Source organism: Netta rufina (assembly GCF_964035555.1).
Source record: "Netta rufina genome assembly, chromosome: 14".
In the NCBI taxonomy this organism is placed as follows: Eukaryota; Metazoa; Chordata; class Aves; order Anseriformes; family Anatidae; genus Netta; species Netta rufina.
This window is the reverse complement of record NC_140137.1, coordinates 11,774,269-11,790,379: the sequence shown is the minus strand read 5'-3', so window position 1 is coordinate 11,790,379 and position 16,111 is coordinate 11,774,269. Positions and strand designations below refer to the sequence as shown.

Genomic DNA, 16,111 nt, shown 5'->3' with positions numbered 1-16,111 from the left:
AAATAATAATAATAATAAAAAAAACGTTATCTGCCCTCTCTTGCAACTTGCTCCTTGAATCCTCTCCCTTTTGACCTTCTCACAGCCTTCATTGCAGAACTGCATCCCCCAGGAAGTAAAGAAAAAAAAGGGGGGGAAAAAAAAGACTAGGCTTAAATCTGAGGAAAATCATGTTGACTTGTCCCACACCTGTCATCTGCTGAAGTGGCTTTTCTGGAGCACTGCACTCTATCTTTGGCTGATAGGCAGTGCCGTCTGGCTTCCTCCTCCCTTCTTTCCTCTTCAGCAGCAAGGCAAGAATATAAAAATACACACAGAAATTCTGTAAACCATTCACCATGCTGCATATGTGCCTTCAAAGGCAGAGCATGTGATCACGCTGCTGTAACTCACCTTTAGCTCACCTACCCATCTCCACAGCTTTACTGTACCGTGTCAAATTAGCTTCAGAGGGTAAGGATCAAGTCCTCTTACTTGTACAAGGATGTACACGCACGTTTTAGAGAGCAAGAACAATAACTGATCCCTTCTCCCCAGTTGTGCCTCTCAGAGAGGCTGCTCCCGAGCCGTGTGTTTCCAGGGACAGGGCTGAGCAGCAGCTGCACGCCCCCTTCCAGCAGGACCTGCTGTTGGAGCCTCCACAGCTCCCAGGGCTTCAGCAAGCCCCACACAGACCGTGCCCCAAACTGCTCCTGGTGAGAGGATGAGCCCACGTCCCCAGGGCGAGCCCACAGACCTGGGTTGCTGAATTCCCCCTCCTCACCTCTGTGCAGCCTGCATGGGTTCCCCACCTCCGCGTGCATCCTCTGCAGACAGCACCTGGGAGGCCTGGAAAAGAAAAAAAAATTCGGATATTGTATAAAACACCACACAGCTAAGCAGGCCAGGCAGGCTCTGCTGGGTCATCAGGTTCTGCGTGCAGCATGGCTTTTCTTTTTCCTTTTCTTCCAGAAACAGCTAAGTATGTCTCCTGAACTTGTCAGCTTTTGGCCTCCGCTGCTCCTTTCGGTAAGGAGCTCAGCAGCGCTCTGCAGCAGTGCCTGGCAGTACTTCTGGCTGCCCAGCCGTCTTCCTGGACAGCCCACATCCATCCGTTCTCATGCCAACCTTGTCCTTCACGTCCACAGTCCCTGCCTGCTCCCAGCACCCATCCCGATGGTGGCAGCGATCACAGCCCTTGCCCAGCCCCATTTGTGCTGAGCCGAATCACCCAGGGCTCTGGGTGTCTTCAAGCACTCCAGCAGCCCTCACCCACCCCGCTTTAAGATCCATTTTTCTGAGTTTGGGTGACCCGATCAACTGGTACAGCTGCCGGCTGACCACGAGGAGCGCTTTTCTGAGATTCCTACAGATAAAATCTGTTGCATTTTTCCCAGCTGGGTAATCAGCTGTCCTATCAAAGAGCGGGGACAGATTAACCTGCACAATCTGCAGCGGGTAAATCCATGTGCATTTTATCCCATTTTTCATTTACCTCTCCGACTCCACTTATTCTCTCCTTTAAAATTTGTTCAAAAGCCTTGTGCGTTGCCAAGGTCAGGCTAAGATGTCAGTCATTACCCGGCTCCCTTTCTTCTCCCTCCGTGTACACATCACGCTTGCCATTCTCTAATCAGATGGAATTACAACGGTTTATTAGCAGTCCTCGCTGGCAGGCCCGCGATTTCTCATGCCGTTTCTCCAAGAAATCCAAGGGGTTTTTCCTCCCTCCTCCTCTCAGGGTTTGATTTCCACCAGAGGTTTCAGCTTCCATCAACCCCGGTACGAGATGGCTGCTGCGCCTCCCCAGCAAGCCCCAACACAAAGCCTGATGCCACATTTCCCTAAAGTGACTCCAGCCCCAAAATATTCTGTTTCATCTACACCCTTCTTTATTTCTTCGCAGCCTAACACATCATTAACATAAAATACCACACCTCCTCCTCTACTTTTTGTTGTTGTTGTTGAGCTGCACATATCTGAGGAGTCACAAACCCTCTCACAACCACTGCCACAATTTCATTTTTCCTGGCGTATACGTTTTAAGGTATGGCGCTAATTCAGGTCACCAGATCCCAATCCTCCAGAATTGGGTCGTTTTCCTCTGAATCTTTTAAGAGGCCACGAGTCCCCCGACCTTGTTTGAAAGGCTACGAAGGAATTTATGCCACTAGCACTGAGGTTTGTCGGGGCAGGTTCAAGGAGACGTCTCCACCACGATGACCGCTCGGGTTGCCCATTGCCGCGGTGGAAGGTCGCTGCCCACTGCAGGCGAGGGGTTTCAGAGCATCACGAGGCTTTTTCAAGGGCAGCTGTGAGCCCGCAGGGATGGTTTCTGGCCTCAGCACAGCCCCAAATCTCCCGCTGTCCTCCCCCGGCAAAGCAGCCCCCGGCAGCACCGGGACCGAGGCACGCAGCACATCGGGGACAGCGCTGCCCTGTGCCTGTCCTTTGTCCTGGAATTGTATTTGATAGAGGAGAAAAAATGGAGGCGAGGCACAAGCAAACATCAAACAGATCGATCCTGCAAGTAAATCACCTGCGCTGGCCTCAGCGTGCGACTGCGCAGAGAGGCGAAAGGAGAAGGGAGCAACCTCTCGAGCCAGGAGGCAGGAGGCAGATGGAAGGTATTTAGACATCCTTCTCTCTCCACTAAACAGAAGACTGGCAAATTTTTGCCCGGGGTTGAAATTTTCAAGCTTGCTCCTCCCCTTGGTTTTTCACCTTAAAAATATCAGGAAGATGAAATCTCCACGCACTTACAGCTCCTTAGGAGAGCTCTTGTGGTCAGGATGAGTACATTACAAGTTCCCACTCAGCACCACTAAAACCACTTTCTCCCCAAGAATTAATTAAGCATTAGCATTACACGGATAATAAGAGAAAAAAAAAACACCCATATTTTTCAATACTAATTAAAAGTTCATGCCCCTCCCAGCTGCTGTAGCTTCCCAAGGGGATTAGCGCACACAGCCGCAGATCTGCAGCCACCCCAATCTTCCGGAGTACCACGACTTCAATTTCCAAAGAAAAAGACAGGGAGGGGAAAAAAATAAGAACAGTTTGCCTTAAGAACCCTTCAGATCGTTTGTAACCATCCAAAAGAAATGAAAAAGGCGCAAGTCTGCTTCTTTCCTCTGCAGGTCACCTCTAAGGCTTGTTTAAATCTGTATCCGCTACACCCAGCCAAAGCACTGTCACCAAAAGTCACTTTTCAGCACAGGCTGCTCTGCACTTTTTCTGCAAGCAGAAAATGCAGACATGACGTTTTTCTTAAGTGTTCAATATTACAAGACAGAATATAAATATCACAAAACAAGTTAAGTATCTTTCTAACACCAGGGTAAATGATCAAATACACTCGAAAACAGGAACAACAGAGCCGAGGCTTCAGTCATAGAGAAGATAAAGTTATACAATGATCCGGGAGTGAAGTCATTATGAAAAATGAGGGTTGGAAAAGGCTGACACAAACCTAAAATACAGCAGTAATAAATACTTCATCTGACTAGCAATCTGTTTAAACTTAGCAGTGACAGAAAGCTGCCTTCCGCTCCAGCGAGAGAGCCCTGAGAGAGACAGAGGCTGACACCTAGCGTCTACCAGCCCCAACAAGCAGGCGCGGACAGAAGGTGCCCAGGCACGGGAGCGAGGACAGCGAGCGCTGCTGTCGTGACAGATCTCGTGACAGATCTCCCCAGGCAGGCAGAACGCACCTGCAAGCAGGCCCAGCCCGTCAGAGCTGCGAGCAGAGCACCACGAGGGAACAGAGCACCCGCAGGAGCGCAGCACTCAGCCGGGGAGGCGAAAAGGAGAGGCTGCAGTGCGAGAACAGCCACGTTTCTGTCTGCGGAGGGAAACACAGAGCTCCTCACGCGGCCACAGGTTTCTAAGCTGGTTCGCCAGAGCACTGTCTCGGTGCCCTGACGCCCTGCCAGGCTACACCCCTCCGAGAAGGAAGCGTCAGCTGGAAGTCTTTATCTCGGTGGTGCAGTGATGGACAGCTGCCAGGCTGCACGATGCCCCCACCACTTCTGAGCCGGGAAATCAGCCTGCAGGCTTTTCCTCTCCCTTGCACAGCACGCTGGGTGGCTGGGGGAGGCAGCCCCTAAATTTAAGAGGAGCGCTTATCAGCGGCGCCTGCTTTGCAGGAGGGGCTGAATCCTAAAATGGAGGGAAGAGCGCGACTGCTGAACCGCTGCTCGTCACAGCTCTTACCTGGCAGTAGCTCGTGGTCGGCTCGTCATCGGAAGTGGAGTTCTTCTCCTCTTCCATGTTGTGCCCTGGACTCTCTGCCTCCCTCCTCTTCGAAGGGAGGAGCCAGGTGATGCTCTCGCACTCCTTCTGCATGTCTGGGTCTCCATCTTCGGCATCATCGGCGACCCCATTCTCTCTACTTATCTGCTCCCCCTTCCCAAGCTCATTTCGGCTCAAGGAAGAAGAGCTGGGCACGACTGGGTTTCCAAACTCCTTCTTATGCAACAGCTGCCTCTGAGCCTGCTTCAGGCTCTTCTGGTACACCTCCAGCTGACACAAGATGACTTTGGTGTACTGGTTGGGGTCCACCCCTTTGGGGCAGAAGGGGATGCCCCAGTAATAGTGTACTGTGTCTCTCGCCTCCTCCTGCTTGTGCTTCTCCTCGGCCACATTTGGCACGCAGACCTCAGGGGAACTGTCAGGCACCTCCTCCTGCTCTGTGGAAGCGCAGGCTGTGGCAGCGTGCTTGGGCTTTGAGGTGTGTTTGGGACCTGTCCCTCCACCGCTCCTCCTGGGGCTGCCGCTCTCCTCCACGGCCCAGCTCTTCCAGAGGCTGCCCGAGCTCCCAGCACTGGCCTCTCCCGTGGAATGGCCAGTGCAGGGCAGGGGCTGCTCTTTTGGCTCGTGGCCTGCTGCTTTGGAAGAGCTGGAGGGGCTCGCGAACAGTCTCCGAGGTGTGAGTTGCCAGGAGCCCGAAGACGCCCTGCCAAAGGTGGGACTCAGAGACACGAGGTCCTCTCCCAGGGTGCTGGGCAACACGTTACTGGAATCACTTTTAGGCGGCGAGGAAGGCTTCTCACTTGACCTTGTCAGAGGCTGGCTCTTCCCCGGAGACACGATTATGCTGGATACTAGGGAGCTTTCAACGATTTCCTGGCTTAACCTCCTCAACACTACGAGGGGGCTCCGGGCGACATCCATCTGTCCGTTCCCATCAGCTCTGGTGCTCTGCGAGTGGGAGCTGCCCTCGGAGCGAGGGGTGTCGGGGCGAAGCGCCAGGCCTCCCAGGAGCTCACAGCCTTCTTGCTCAGCGGGGCGGCTTTGGCCTGGTGCGCCCAGCGCTTCTTCAGACAGCTGGGGGGTTGCATCAGAGGACTCCGAGGGCTGACAGCTCTGAAAGACAAGAGGTTGATTCTCTGAGAGGTGCGTTCCCACCGGCAGGGCAGAGCAAGGATGCTCCCACCACACGGGCTGTCAACTGGGCTGCAGAAACCCGGACCCTGCCCCCCACAGCACAACCCTACGCCCCAAAACGGGGGACAGATGAGGTTGGACTTCATGTGCCGCTCACTAGGACTGGTACAAAACAACTACCCCGTGACTGCTCTGCTTCCAGCTCACGCTGGAGCAGCCTGAGCTCCAGGAAAGCCTTTTGTGCAGCGTGGCAAAGCAAGCGCCGAAAGCGACGCTGCTGAAGAACCCTAGTAATAAGCCTCTTCACAGAAGCACACTTACAGTTAGGCTCTCAGCAATGGCCTTCCTCAAGAGTTCCTCCTCTTCCTCTTCTTGACAGTTCACTTGTCTGGCTTCTTGCTCACTCATTTTCAGGGCCAGTGCAAACTGTTCCTCTTCAGTCATCTCTACAGCGGGAGAAAAGGGGAATGTCAAGTCAGAGCTGCACCCTACATTTACCCAGCATTGTGGGAGAGGTGCCCAAGGAGTCCCACCTCCCCGGGAACAATGAGCATCTACACCTCAGCCTTCCTGAAGAGGCATCAGTGACACCAGAGCAAGCAACACGAAATGAAAGGAGTAACCCCGGTCAGGAACATCAGTCAGGGTTTCTACAGCAGTCTAAACTCTGACTCCTTGGGTTCATTAACCGGACATCTTACTGCCACTCTACAGCTACAGAAATGCATGCTCAAGGACAGGGGAAGAAGATTTCCAAGCCATGCCCACGTTCTATAGGACAGACTCGGGAGCAAGGCAGGACAGGGAGCAGATCAGCTCTAACGCACTGGTTTCGAGCCAAGCAGCACGTCTCACTGCCTTCTGACACGAAGCTACCTGCAGTACCACGGGAGACCTAACCAGGAACAGCAGAGCTACACGTTGCTCACCCCCAGCTGCAGGTGGAGAGCTCCACGGAGGGCAGCGTTACCGGCTCGGCAGCATTATGAAGGATCTTTCGCATGCATTCATCCCCCTTCTGCTCACATCACTGTGCCACTGCATCACTAAGGCAGTCATGCATGGGGAGCAGGTTGCCTACACTTGTAACTGTTATTCCAGCAAAATATTCTCCCTGAAATATTCCTCCTTCAGAGCTAGCTAGAACCCGAAACCGGCTCTTCAGAAACCGAGCAGTTACTGGGGAAAACATGTATTTACTTGGGCTCAACCCGACGCTTTCATTACGCTTAAAACACACAATGCCTGCAGAACAGAGCGCAGCTTGCACAACAACTCAACAGCACTCTCAGGAGCTGAAAAATACATCTCCATGCTCGCAACAAACTGACAGATTTCCTTCAAAGCCCGTCTCCCCCCTTCAGGCAGAATCCTGCCCGCGCCATCTCATGCGTGAGCCAAGCGGCGCCGCTCTCCGACAGCCCGGGAGAGCTCCACGGACAAGGGAGTGGAGCAGGAGGGCCACCCAGGCACTAAACATGCCTCGGCAGCCGCTTTCATTCAGGCCAGAGGTTTCCCTGGATGAAGACGCATTCAGGAGTTACGGGCTCCCATTTTCCGAGCCGTCCTCTCCCCACCAGCTGCCACCGAACCGCGGCAGCGCAGCCTCCCTCCCTCGCAGGAGCTGGCGTGGTGCTGGCCGTGGCACGGCTGCACCGAGCTATCCCCGCAGCAGCACGCTCCTCTCTGCCTTTCCCCCAGCTCCCTGCTCGTGTCAGGCTGGTTTTTTACCCCCACCCAAGCAGGATTTGAAGCGTTTTTTGGCTGCTCTGATTACCAGCCATCAGATTTCCCTTCCGTGTCCTAGTAAATCAGCGCTTGGGTTTAGAGAGGTTCTCTTTTAAAAATAATTTCCTTTAAAAATTAAGAGAGGAGTTGAAGCGAAGGCTGACTACAGCGCACGCAGGGCTCGTGGGGATCTTTTGTCCTTGGACAAAGTCACTCTATAACGTTCCAGCCAGCAGGGACCAGGGAAAAAAAAACGCTGCCTTTAATGGCAAGCACACCGCAGCCCGGGGGCTGAAGAAGGCTCCGTCCCCAGAGCAGCATCTCCCCGGTACCAAACACCTCCCCAGCACCCAGCACGTGCCTCATTTGCTTCCCTGCCCGAACCACCACGGCAATCGGGCCAGATCCTGCAAATTTGGACATGTGCAAGGAAACCGGTGCACGTGACCAGTCCCCCCATCACAAGCCTTCCCACGTGCTGGAATTAAACGGGGGCCTGAGCGCTCACCAGTTCGGGCTATCAACATCCATGAAGCTTAGTATAAAGAAACATTTTTTGGCGAGTTACTACCGTACATTTTGTTTTCCTCTCCCTCCCTGGCACAGCAATTTCCCCTCTGGGGACAGGGAATGTGCCAGACAAATGCTGCCTCTGGCAAAGAAAGCAGCGACAAACAAAATGCACTTGATTCACGTTCCAATCGAGTAGGTGCTCTGGAGACGGGGACATCTCGCCTTCAATTCCACCTGGCCGTGCGAGCCGTCCCGGAGAGCTGACCTGCTCCTGGTTGAGGGGCTGGAGATGACTCCACACACCACATCCCGTCCTTTTTTGGCACCGTGTGCGGGCAGGGTCACGTTTTACCGGAGCTGCTGTGGATTACAGAGGTCATAATCCACGCCGAGCAGAAATCGGGAGCGCTGGGGCCAGTGGCGCTGCGGGGGCGCGCTGCGGGAGGAGGCGTCGGGAGCCCCGCTCCCAGGAGGGAGGGAGGGTCGGGGGGAGCTGTTTTTAAGACACTGCAGCCCTAAACAAATTAAACCATTTCAGAGCCTTTTTAAATGCTAATACGGCAATTTGCTAAGCGATTTATGTTCCATTTTGACATTTGCAAAGTGAATTAGATGCAAAACCCCACTAGTTGTAGTTCTAACACTTACTAATAAGAGATTTACTCAAAAATAATGGAAATGCAGGATCTCAGTATTTCCACATACCCAAAGTGCAATTACAGTAAAAACATTCAAATGTGCTTTAGAGCACTGACTACATCCGGAGAAAGAGAGGGAGACTTCTCGGGGTTTTTGTATTCCCATTTATCCTGTCAGGATGAAACGTCACAGACACATTTAGTTATGGCTTTAGGATAAAATGAATAAAACCACAACAAAGCAAAAAAAAAAAAAAAAAGGGAGGAGATGCTTTATAGCCAGAGCCTGCAAATATCTGAAATTTTCCAGTTTCGAGGAGGAAGAATTTGCTCTCCCCAGCAGCGCCGCGTCGTTACAAAAGAGCGATTTGCCTCGCCATTCGAAGAATTTATTTAAAGACACCGAGAAAAAAAAAATAATTACTATTTCAAATCTTAATTTGCCTAAAAGCAAACACCGAAGGTCTAATTATAGCTTCCAATGAACGAGGGGATGGGCCTGCCAGCTGACGAAGACGCGGCCGCTCTCTAGCAGCGCCGCCTGGCACCCGGACACACCGCCGAGCCCTGCCCCAGGAAGGGAGGAATCATTATTAGGAATTTCGGTACCCATAAATGCAGCCCGTGCCTTACACCAGCCTCATAGATGCAATGAGGACATCCAGCCTCAGCAGCTGGGTGATCTCAGCACCGTGTGTTTGGTACCTGCACCTTTTTGGGGGGTTGAGTGCTGTTTCTTTGAGGAGAAAGAAGGAAAACAAAGGAACAACCCCAGCCCTTCTTCCCCCACCTCAGCCAGGACACGCACGGTGGATCTCAGCTCCCACCACGAGCCGGGCTGCTCCGTGCTATGGCCTTAGGCCTCTATTAAAAACGAGTTAATTCACACGAGCCCTCTGAGGGCTGACGAGCCCAACTGCTGCTGCTCGTGGAGCTGCTCCGTTTTGTTCGGTGATTGCTTTGGGTTTTGCAGCAGCCTGCTCCTCTTTTATTTTAAGACGTTCTGAATTTAACCTGCCGGGTGGCCCGCCGCCTCCCAGAGCATAGGAACGGGAGAGGTGATCTGCATCAGCCCAGCAGCTGCAGCACACGGAGCCCTACAGACTGCCTGCAGCGATCTCTTCTGCCTCTACATCCACAGCCACTCCACGAGGGATGTTAGTGGGAACATCCCAGCCCTTTCCCTTTTGCGGCTGTTTTTAGAGCCGTTGTCCACGAACGCATTTGATCCCTCGTTAAAGCTGCTGCCGCTGCCCCCTCCCCAGCCTCTGGTGCCAAGCAGTTCCAGGAGCTGGCTACACGCTGGGCCAGCTCGCCTCCGCCTTTTTAATCCCATCTCCTGCTACTGCCAGCGAGCGCAGCCTGGCCGCAGGGGGTGGTGAACAACAGCTCAGCGTTCACCTCCTGCACTGCCCTCCTGGTGCGGGCTCTGAGCCTCTCCCTCTCCTCGGGGAGGACCCCAGGCTTGGCAGTCTGTCCCCATAAAGCAGTCGCTCTGTCCCCACCGTGATCTGAGCTGCCCTGCCCCAGATGTCCCCTGACCCCACCGCGTCCTTGGGATGCAGGGAGCAGAACCGCACGCAGTGCTGCCCATGCGGGTGCACCAACGCTTTAGGTAACAGGAAAATGATGTACAACAACACCCTCAGTCTTTGCACCCCTCTGTATGATGCCCAGCATGGCTGGCTTCTTTCTGCCCTCTCTGATCTCTCTGATTTCGGAGATCTGCCAGCTCTGACCCCGAGATCCTTCCCAAGCTTTGAGTGCCGGGTCAGGGCACCGCGATGTTTCAGGGACAGCAGCAGAGGGGCCCGAACAGGAGAGCACCTGATGACTGATGGGGCTTTTGGATCAGGTTTGTATCAGAACCAATCTCAAAACCTGGAGAGGCACAGACAGCCTCACACGCTTATTCTGGAACCGCCCCAGCCTGCGTACACGCCACCTGGGGAGCAGACGAGTGACAGCCTGCCTGCTCAGGAAGGCAGATTTTACCCCCGAGAAGGGACTTCTGCATCCCAAGCCTTTCTGCGGGGGAAATAATCTCTAACACAAACAGCAGAAGCTGCTCAGCACCCGTCTACTTCCCCAGCCCCACGCTCGAGACCTACGTGCAATTTTTCTTTTAGCAGCGAACTTCGTTCTATCCAGCTGCTGTTTTGTTCTTTTCGTTTGCAATCCGCTCTCTTCCTTCGACTCCTGCTGGAATGGAAAAAAATCTGGTGAGTGCATGCAATACGTAAGAAATACTACCAGCTCCCTCCCCTCCACTACTCCGACACAAACACTGGTTCAAGAACAAGCCTCTATTTGTGTGAAATTTGAATTTCAAACATAATTCAAGCACATTCTGTAACTATTAAAAGCTGTGTGATAAGCATAACGAGCAAAAAGAGTTACAGACTGACATAAACAGAGAAGTAGGAGAGACAATAGACTTCATGCCAGTCACTACCAAGCGCTGCACCTGCTGCCCATGATTTGAGAGAGAATTTGTTTGGCCTTGCTAAAACATCGGTACTTGTAAGCACTCAAAGAGAAAAATAAAACCTTTTTGTAACAACATCTCATACCTGTGAGCCAGGGCTGCTCCCTGCCATACGGCCTCCAGCTCTCTGCCCAAACGATATCGGGTGGCCAAGGCTAGGGTTTGAGCCATTTCGGGGGACCCAGGCTGGCTCATCCAGAGGGCAGGAGAGGCAGCTGTATTTATTCCTGGTGCCATTCTGTCACTGCACCGCCCTGAGTACTGCCACAATTGTTTCATTTTTGAAGCTTGAATACTTCAGAAATTTGCAGCCGAGTGGCCTCCAGGAACGTCAGCCAGAAGAAAACCTCAGCCCGTGCTGCTTTAAGCACGCTGACTGCAACACGGATGGTCACAGGCTTAATTGGCACACATTTATGCAAGTGCCTGTCCTAACGGCTTAAGCGAGGGCGTACACATTACCGAAGGCTGGCCCTGGACCCCTTCCAGTTTGTCTCTATAAATCAGGTAGGATTAGAATCAAACCCAGTGTTTCCAGCAGAGACACCCACGCCTGGCCACGAAGGGGCTTCACACGACTCCATCCGCAGCTGCGCCGTGCTCGGGGTCTTGCTGCCCACGAGACCCTCAGCGAACTGGCTCCATCCTGCCTCACACCACCCTCAGCCCCTCCGGGCCAGGAGGGGTCTTTGTGGTGGGGCAGCACTGCCACGGGATGCTCTATTTGCTTTTAAATGTCACCCGTTTCTTCTGGCACTGCCCGTGTTTGTTAACCTGCGGAGTCCTCTGGACTGAACCTCAGCGCCGAGTTCTGCTCCAATGTCTCCAGCTTTAGCACTATCTGTAGATGTTATTAATGCATATCCCCCACTTGCTCCCTCTTACAGATCATTAATGAGGGTGTTAAAACACACACAGACCTAATATTGATCCTCGTGGCCTCAGCTTTACATCTCCCCAGAACAAGCCTCTCTTGTGTTCATCACCAGCCTTGGCTGACAGTCTTTTAGCAGGACTTCAATCCAGGAATGTTACTATCTAGACCAAATTGAATTATTTATCCCTGTAAGATTTTGCAAGACGTGCTATTAAGTGGTTTCCCGAAACCCTAATACATCACAGCTCTTCCATCCCCTACTACCTGCTCACTCCTCACCTCCACTGATTTAAGAGCCAGCTCCCGACGAGGCTGCAGCCATCTCAGCACACACCCTCGTGCTCACAGTAGGGGCTTTTTCCTTTGACTGACTCCTTCCCATCCCCGACCACCCTGGCTTTGGTTCCTCACATCCACGCTCTGCCCCTGGGTCTCCAAAAGGCTGCCTTGCAGATGGATTGTCTCCTGCTAGAAGATGGATGCTGCCCGCTTCCAAGCCTCCCCAGCTCTAGCTCCACAGCTGAAATCCTCTCTCTTCCTGGATCCATGGATTTCCAGAAGCTCTCCCACTCCCACCGCCCACCCCTTGCCCACCTGCGAGTTGCCCAGTGCTGGCCTGCAGTGGCAGCCCCTGTGCTGCCCCCGTGGGCAGCTCCCAGCCGGGGAGGTGGGAACGCACTGCGGGATCACAGCGGGACCACGCCAGAAGCAGGCGCTGGAGGAGGTTAAGCGAAAGCTCTCCCGCTCTCCCCAAAGTGCTGGCTAATGGTGCTAAACCTATTCCGCTTAAGAGAGGGGCAATTTAATCCTAGCAGGCTCTGCGAATCCCCGGCTCTTCTCTCTAGGCATCAATCTTCCCTCATCACTCCTGCACTTGCCGGAAGGTCAACCTGACACTCTCATCTGCAGCTCTCTTCCAGGGCACCGGCGTGATTTACGAGCACACCGAGCTCACCACGGCTGGGCTGTGCACACACGCACACGTTCACAACACGTTGCAGGATGGCACAGGGCTCAAGCACCCCTGGGGCTCCTGGGGTAGCGGCGTGCCCGCGGTGTGTGCAGCCCCCAGCACCTGCCTCTGCTCCTCGCGCTGGGTCCTGAGCAACCCCGGCGTTTACAGCAGCAGCAGGAGCAGAATTATCGCAGGACACGTGTTGTACGAGCCTCATCCATTTGAGGAAGATGTTTAAATTGCTGAGCGGCGTTCTACTGAACAACCACGGCACAGCGAACTGCTGAAGCAAATCCAATTAATCCTGATGGGCCAAAACATACACACACATCTCAATTCCAAGAATTCTTAAATCTTCGTTCGTTTTAAAACCAGAAAAATAAAACGTACCTTTTAATTAGGATTTATGGCTGTTTGTACCTCTGCTGGGAGACAGCCCCGCAGGCCCCCGAGTGCTCTGCATAAATGCAGGCGTGGATGGGAGGAACAGAAGGGGCCAAGAAGACTCAGGGAAGACAACCGGGCTTGCTCTTCCTGACCCAACCTTTTAATGCTCATCTGTCTACAAGGATAATAGGAACTCAGGGGGCCACTCAACCAACTGCCTTCCTAATAAGATCGCTAGTCCAAAAATAATCTTAATCAATTAAAATATTCCCAAACTGCCAGCGATACTCTTAGTTACAAGGTCATCTCCAACACACAACTTCCAGGGGAAACTGATGATTATAGCCGAGGCGAGGCGGGACCCGTGCACCTCCTCTCCGTGCCGGCCTGGATTGGGTCTCTCCTCCTCTGCCGTCAATTTTAAGTGTAATGGCCAGAAGGAACCCGAATTCTTTCTCTGTGTATCATGCTCCGCTGTCTAATTTACGATGCTCTCTTCTGAGCAGTTTCACTGTCAGCACTGTGCGCGGATTGAGAAAAAAATGGCTTTCCAAAGTTCCCCACACGCTCAGTGGAAGGCAGCCGCTATTCTTCTTCCTTGGTTTTTAACCCGCTTGGTTTCTACAGACACCAGGAAATCAAATTCTCATTTTAAAAATGCTTTTGCACATACTTGAGAGAACCTGACTCTGCCAGCAGAAACAGACCCAGCTCCACTCGCTTCTAAAAGCCCGTAAATGGAAGCCAGTAGCCAGCCTCCCACATCCTGCTCCCTCGAATCCACATCTTAAACCACAGAAGTCAGAGTCAGGGAAGGAAAGGGAAGGCTACAGAAGAATGTCTTGACAGCTAACGGTGCAGACTGCAAAGTCAAAAGGTCTGGTTAATTTTGCTGCTCAACAGCAGTCGGGACCATCTAACAATAGGGCACAGCCAAACACCGCACGTCCTGCATGGGAAATGTGCAGATGAAAACCAGACTAATTTATTTTTAAAAGCTAATTAGATGTTGGAAGTGCCACGTTTGGTTCTAGCCAAGGCTGCTGCTGAAATTAATATCACACCCTACTTTATTAGTCTCTGACTTCAGAATCTGTTTCTGCTCTGCTCTCTCTTTCAGCTCATTAGAACAAACCTGCTGGAAGCGGAGCCTGGAACAACAAGCCCCAGCCGGGCTGCTGCCAGATGTGTAGGTTCTGACACACGGGGGGAGGCCGGTGTAGGAAAAAGGGCTTTCACTGGGCCACGAGGAGGCTGGATTCAGACCCGCTGCCACTTCCACGGGGCGAGCACAGAGGCGTGGAGAAGCCTCCCCAGCAGCACTCACAGGGCTTCGACCAGGCAGCCCGGCCAATTCCCAAATATTCCTCCCCCTCTCCCCAAAACCTGCATCAGCTGATCCAGGACATCGACAAACACTGCTATTTACCCAGACCCTGAACATCTCCCAGCGGGAATACTCAGGCACAGGGATGTTCCACACCCATGGAAGGCAGGCCCTGGGCGCCGTGCAGATGGCACTGCCACCCTCAGGTCTCCTCACGTTCCCCGAGGGACGGTGGAGCTGCTGAGTGGAAGAGCTGGCAGAAAGAGCCCGTGAGACTTCATGCAAATGGGACCAGAGGAAGCAGGTACTCCCACAGCTCTCTGAGGATCTACCAAGAAGAAATGGGTTAAACTACCTTTCTGTGAGTCTTCTGCAAGGTCCCACAGCGGGTCAGCAGCATTTTAGGATCCGCTGCACTGAAGACTGCAGATCCGTCAACTAAATTAGCACAACTAATAGCCTCTGGCTATGCCCTACACTCGTCCTTCAGCAGGCCTCCTGCTGCTTTTCTTCAGAAAATCTTGAGGGTCAAAGGGTCTTTATCAACAACCCAGCTCAAGCAAGAGGTTCATGAGACAGAGCAGGACTTGCTGTGCTTGACGAGAGCTCTGTCGGGCAGCATGTGGAATATTGTGTGCTCAGGTGCACGGCTACCCATCTTCTGTCGCGGGCAACCAATTCCCTGCAGGATTTAAACAGTCAGAGGAGACGGAACCACTTTGATCATCCGTCGTGTCTGTGTTTTCAGAGAGGCAGTCAGCATAAAGAAAATCATCTCCTCGTGCTTCCACGAAGCCGTAACCTGTTCTTAATTTGTCTAACACCCCCCCACACACAAAAAAAGAAGAGTTCCCCGAATCCAGGATTATATATAACAGAGATCAGAAAGCCCCATGTCCAGAAAAATTCCTTCTGATGCAGCTCTGCAGATGCCAGCATAGACATGAGCAAAGAAAGAGAATTTGGCAAAATAACATGGATGAGCTTGATAATCCAGCATGACTGAAAAATTCCTGGGAGAGGCAGTCTGCCAAAGATCATCAAAAGTGAGAAGCTGGAGGCTTTCCAGGTGCAGCTGCTACAAGATCTGCTGGTCTGGAAGCAGAACTAGGGACTTGTTCTATAGATACCTGCCAAGAGACTGCCAAGGAAGAAAGCCATTGAATCAATGATGCCCAAATTGTCCTTGTAGCTTTTGATTCATAAGGAACCATGTCCTAACAGATGCAAGATTAATTGAGAATGTATTGTTCTCTAAAATTGCTATTGATCTGGGCTTCCCACACCTCTTCTTGAGCGCATAACAAGGTCTTACCAGAGCAAGAACAACAGTTACAAGGTTTGAAATTGAAATTCAACTTGATGTACGCTGAGGAGCTGCGACAGTTACAGAAGCCAGACAGGGCTTTTTTTGAGATTCCATGCAAATCAGATTCTTGGGTGGTTTTGCAGAAAACAACATTGCAAGAGACTGTGGCGCTGGATCTGGAAGGCGATGATTCACAGAAAGCAGGAGACTGAACTGAATAAATCCACTCATTCAACCGACTGAACTGTTGTCACTTAAACAGAACCTAATTGGCTCTTTAACGGCCTCTCTGAGCATATCCTTTTCTGTAATATGACCGATTATGCCATCAGAATTTATTGTTTATAGACAAACTTACAGAACAGTCAGGGAGCCTAACCTTTTTATAGATGTGTTTTAAGAGACGTTTGTTTCCTCTTTTTCAGATACGCGCACATTGAGATGAATAATTGTCGGCAATAACAGGTCCTGATCTTTTATGTACTGCAGCATCTCTTATAGCTGCTGATTTCTTTTTCT

At 52.2% G+C, this 16,111-nt stretch overlaps 1 protein-coding gene across 5 annotated transcripts in view; it reads right to left on the bottom strand.

The window, feature by feature from the left end:
* Positions 1-16,111, bottom strand: part of UIMC1 (ubiquitin interaction motif containing 1) — a 36,187-nt gene that overhangs the window by 15,242 nt on the left and 4,834 nt on the right. For 4 of the 5 annotated variants that reach the window (XM_084295629.1, XM_084295632.1, XM_084295633.1 and 1 more), the window contains exons 3-6: positions 10,361-10,451; positions 5,692-5,816; positions 4,198-5,349; positions 764-828 (exon numbers count right to left, since the gene is read on the bottom strand). In XM_084295629.1, the coding sequence (XP_084151755.1) occupies positions 764-828; positions 4,198-5,349; positions 5,692-5,816; positions 10,361-10,451 (1,433 nt within the window). The remainder of the gene's footprint in view (positions 1-763; positions 829-4,197; positions 5,350-5,691; positions 5,817-10,360; positions 10,452-16,111) is intronic. The other variant, XM_084295631.1, reaches the window with a different exon arrangement.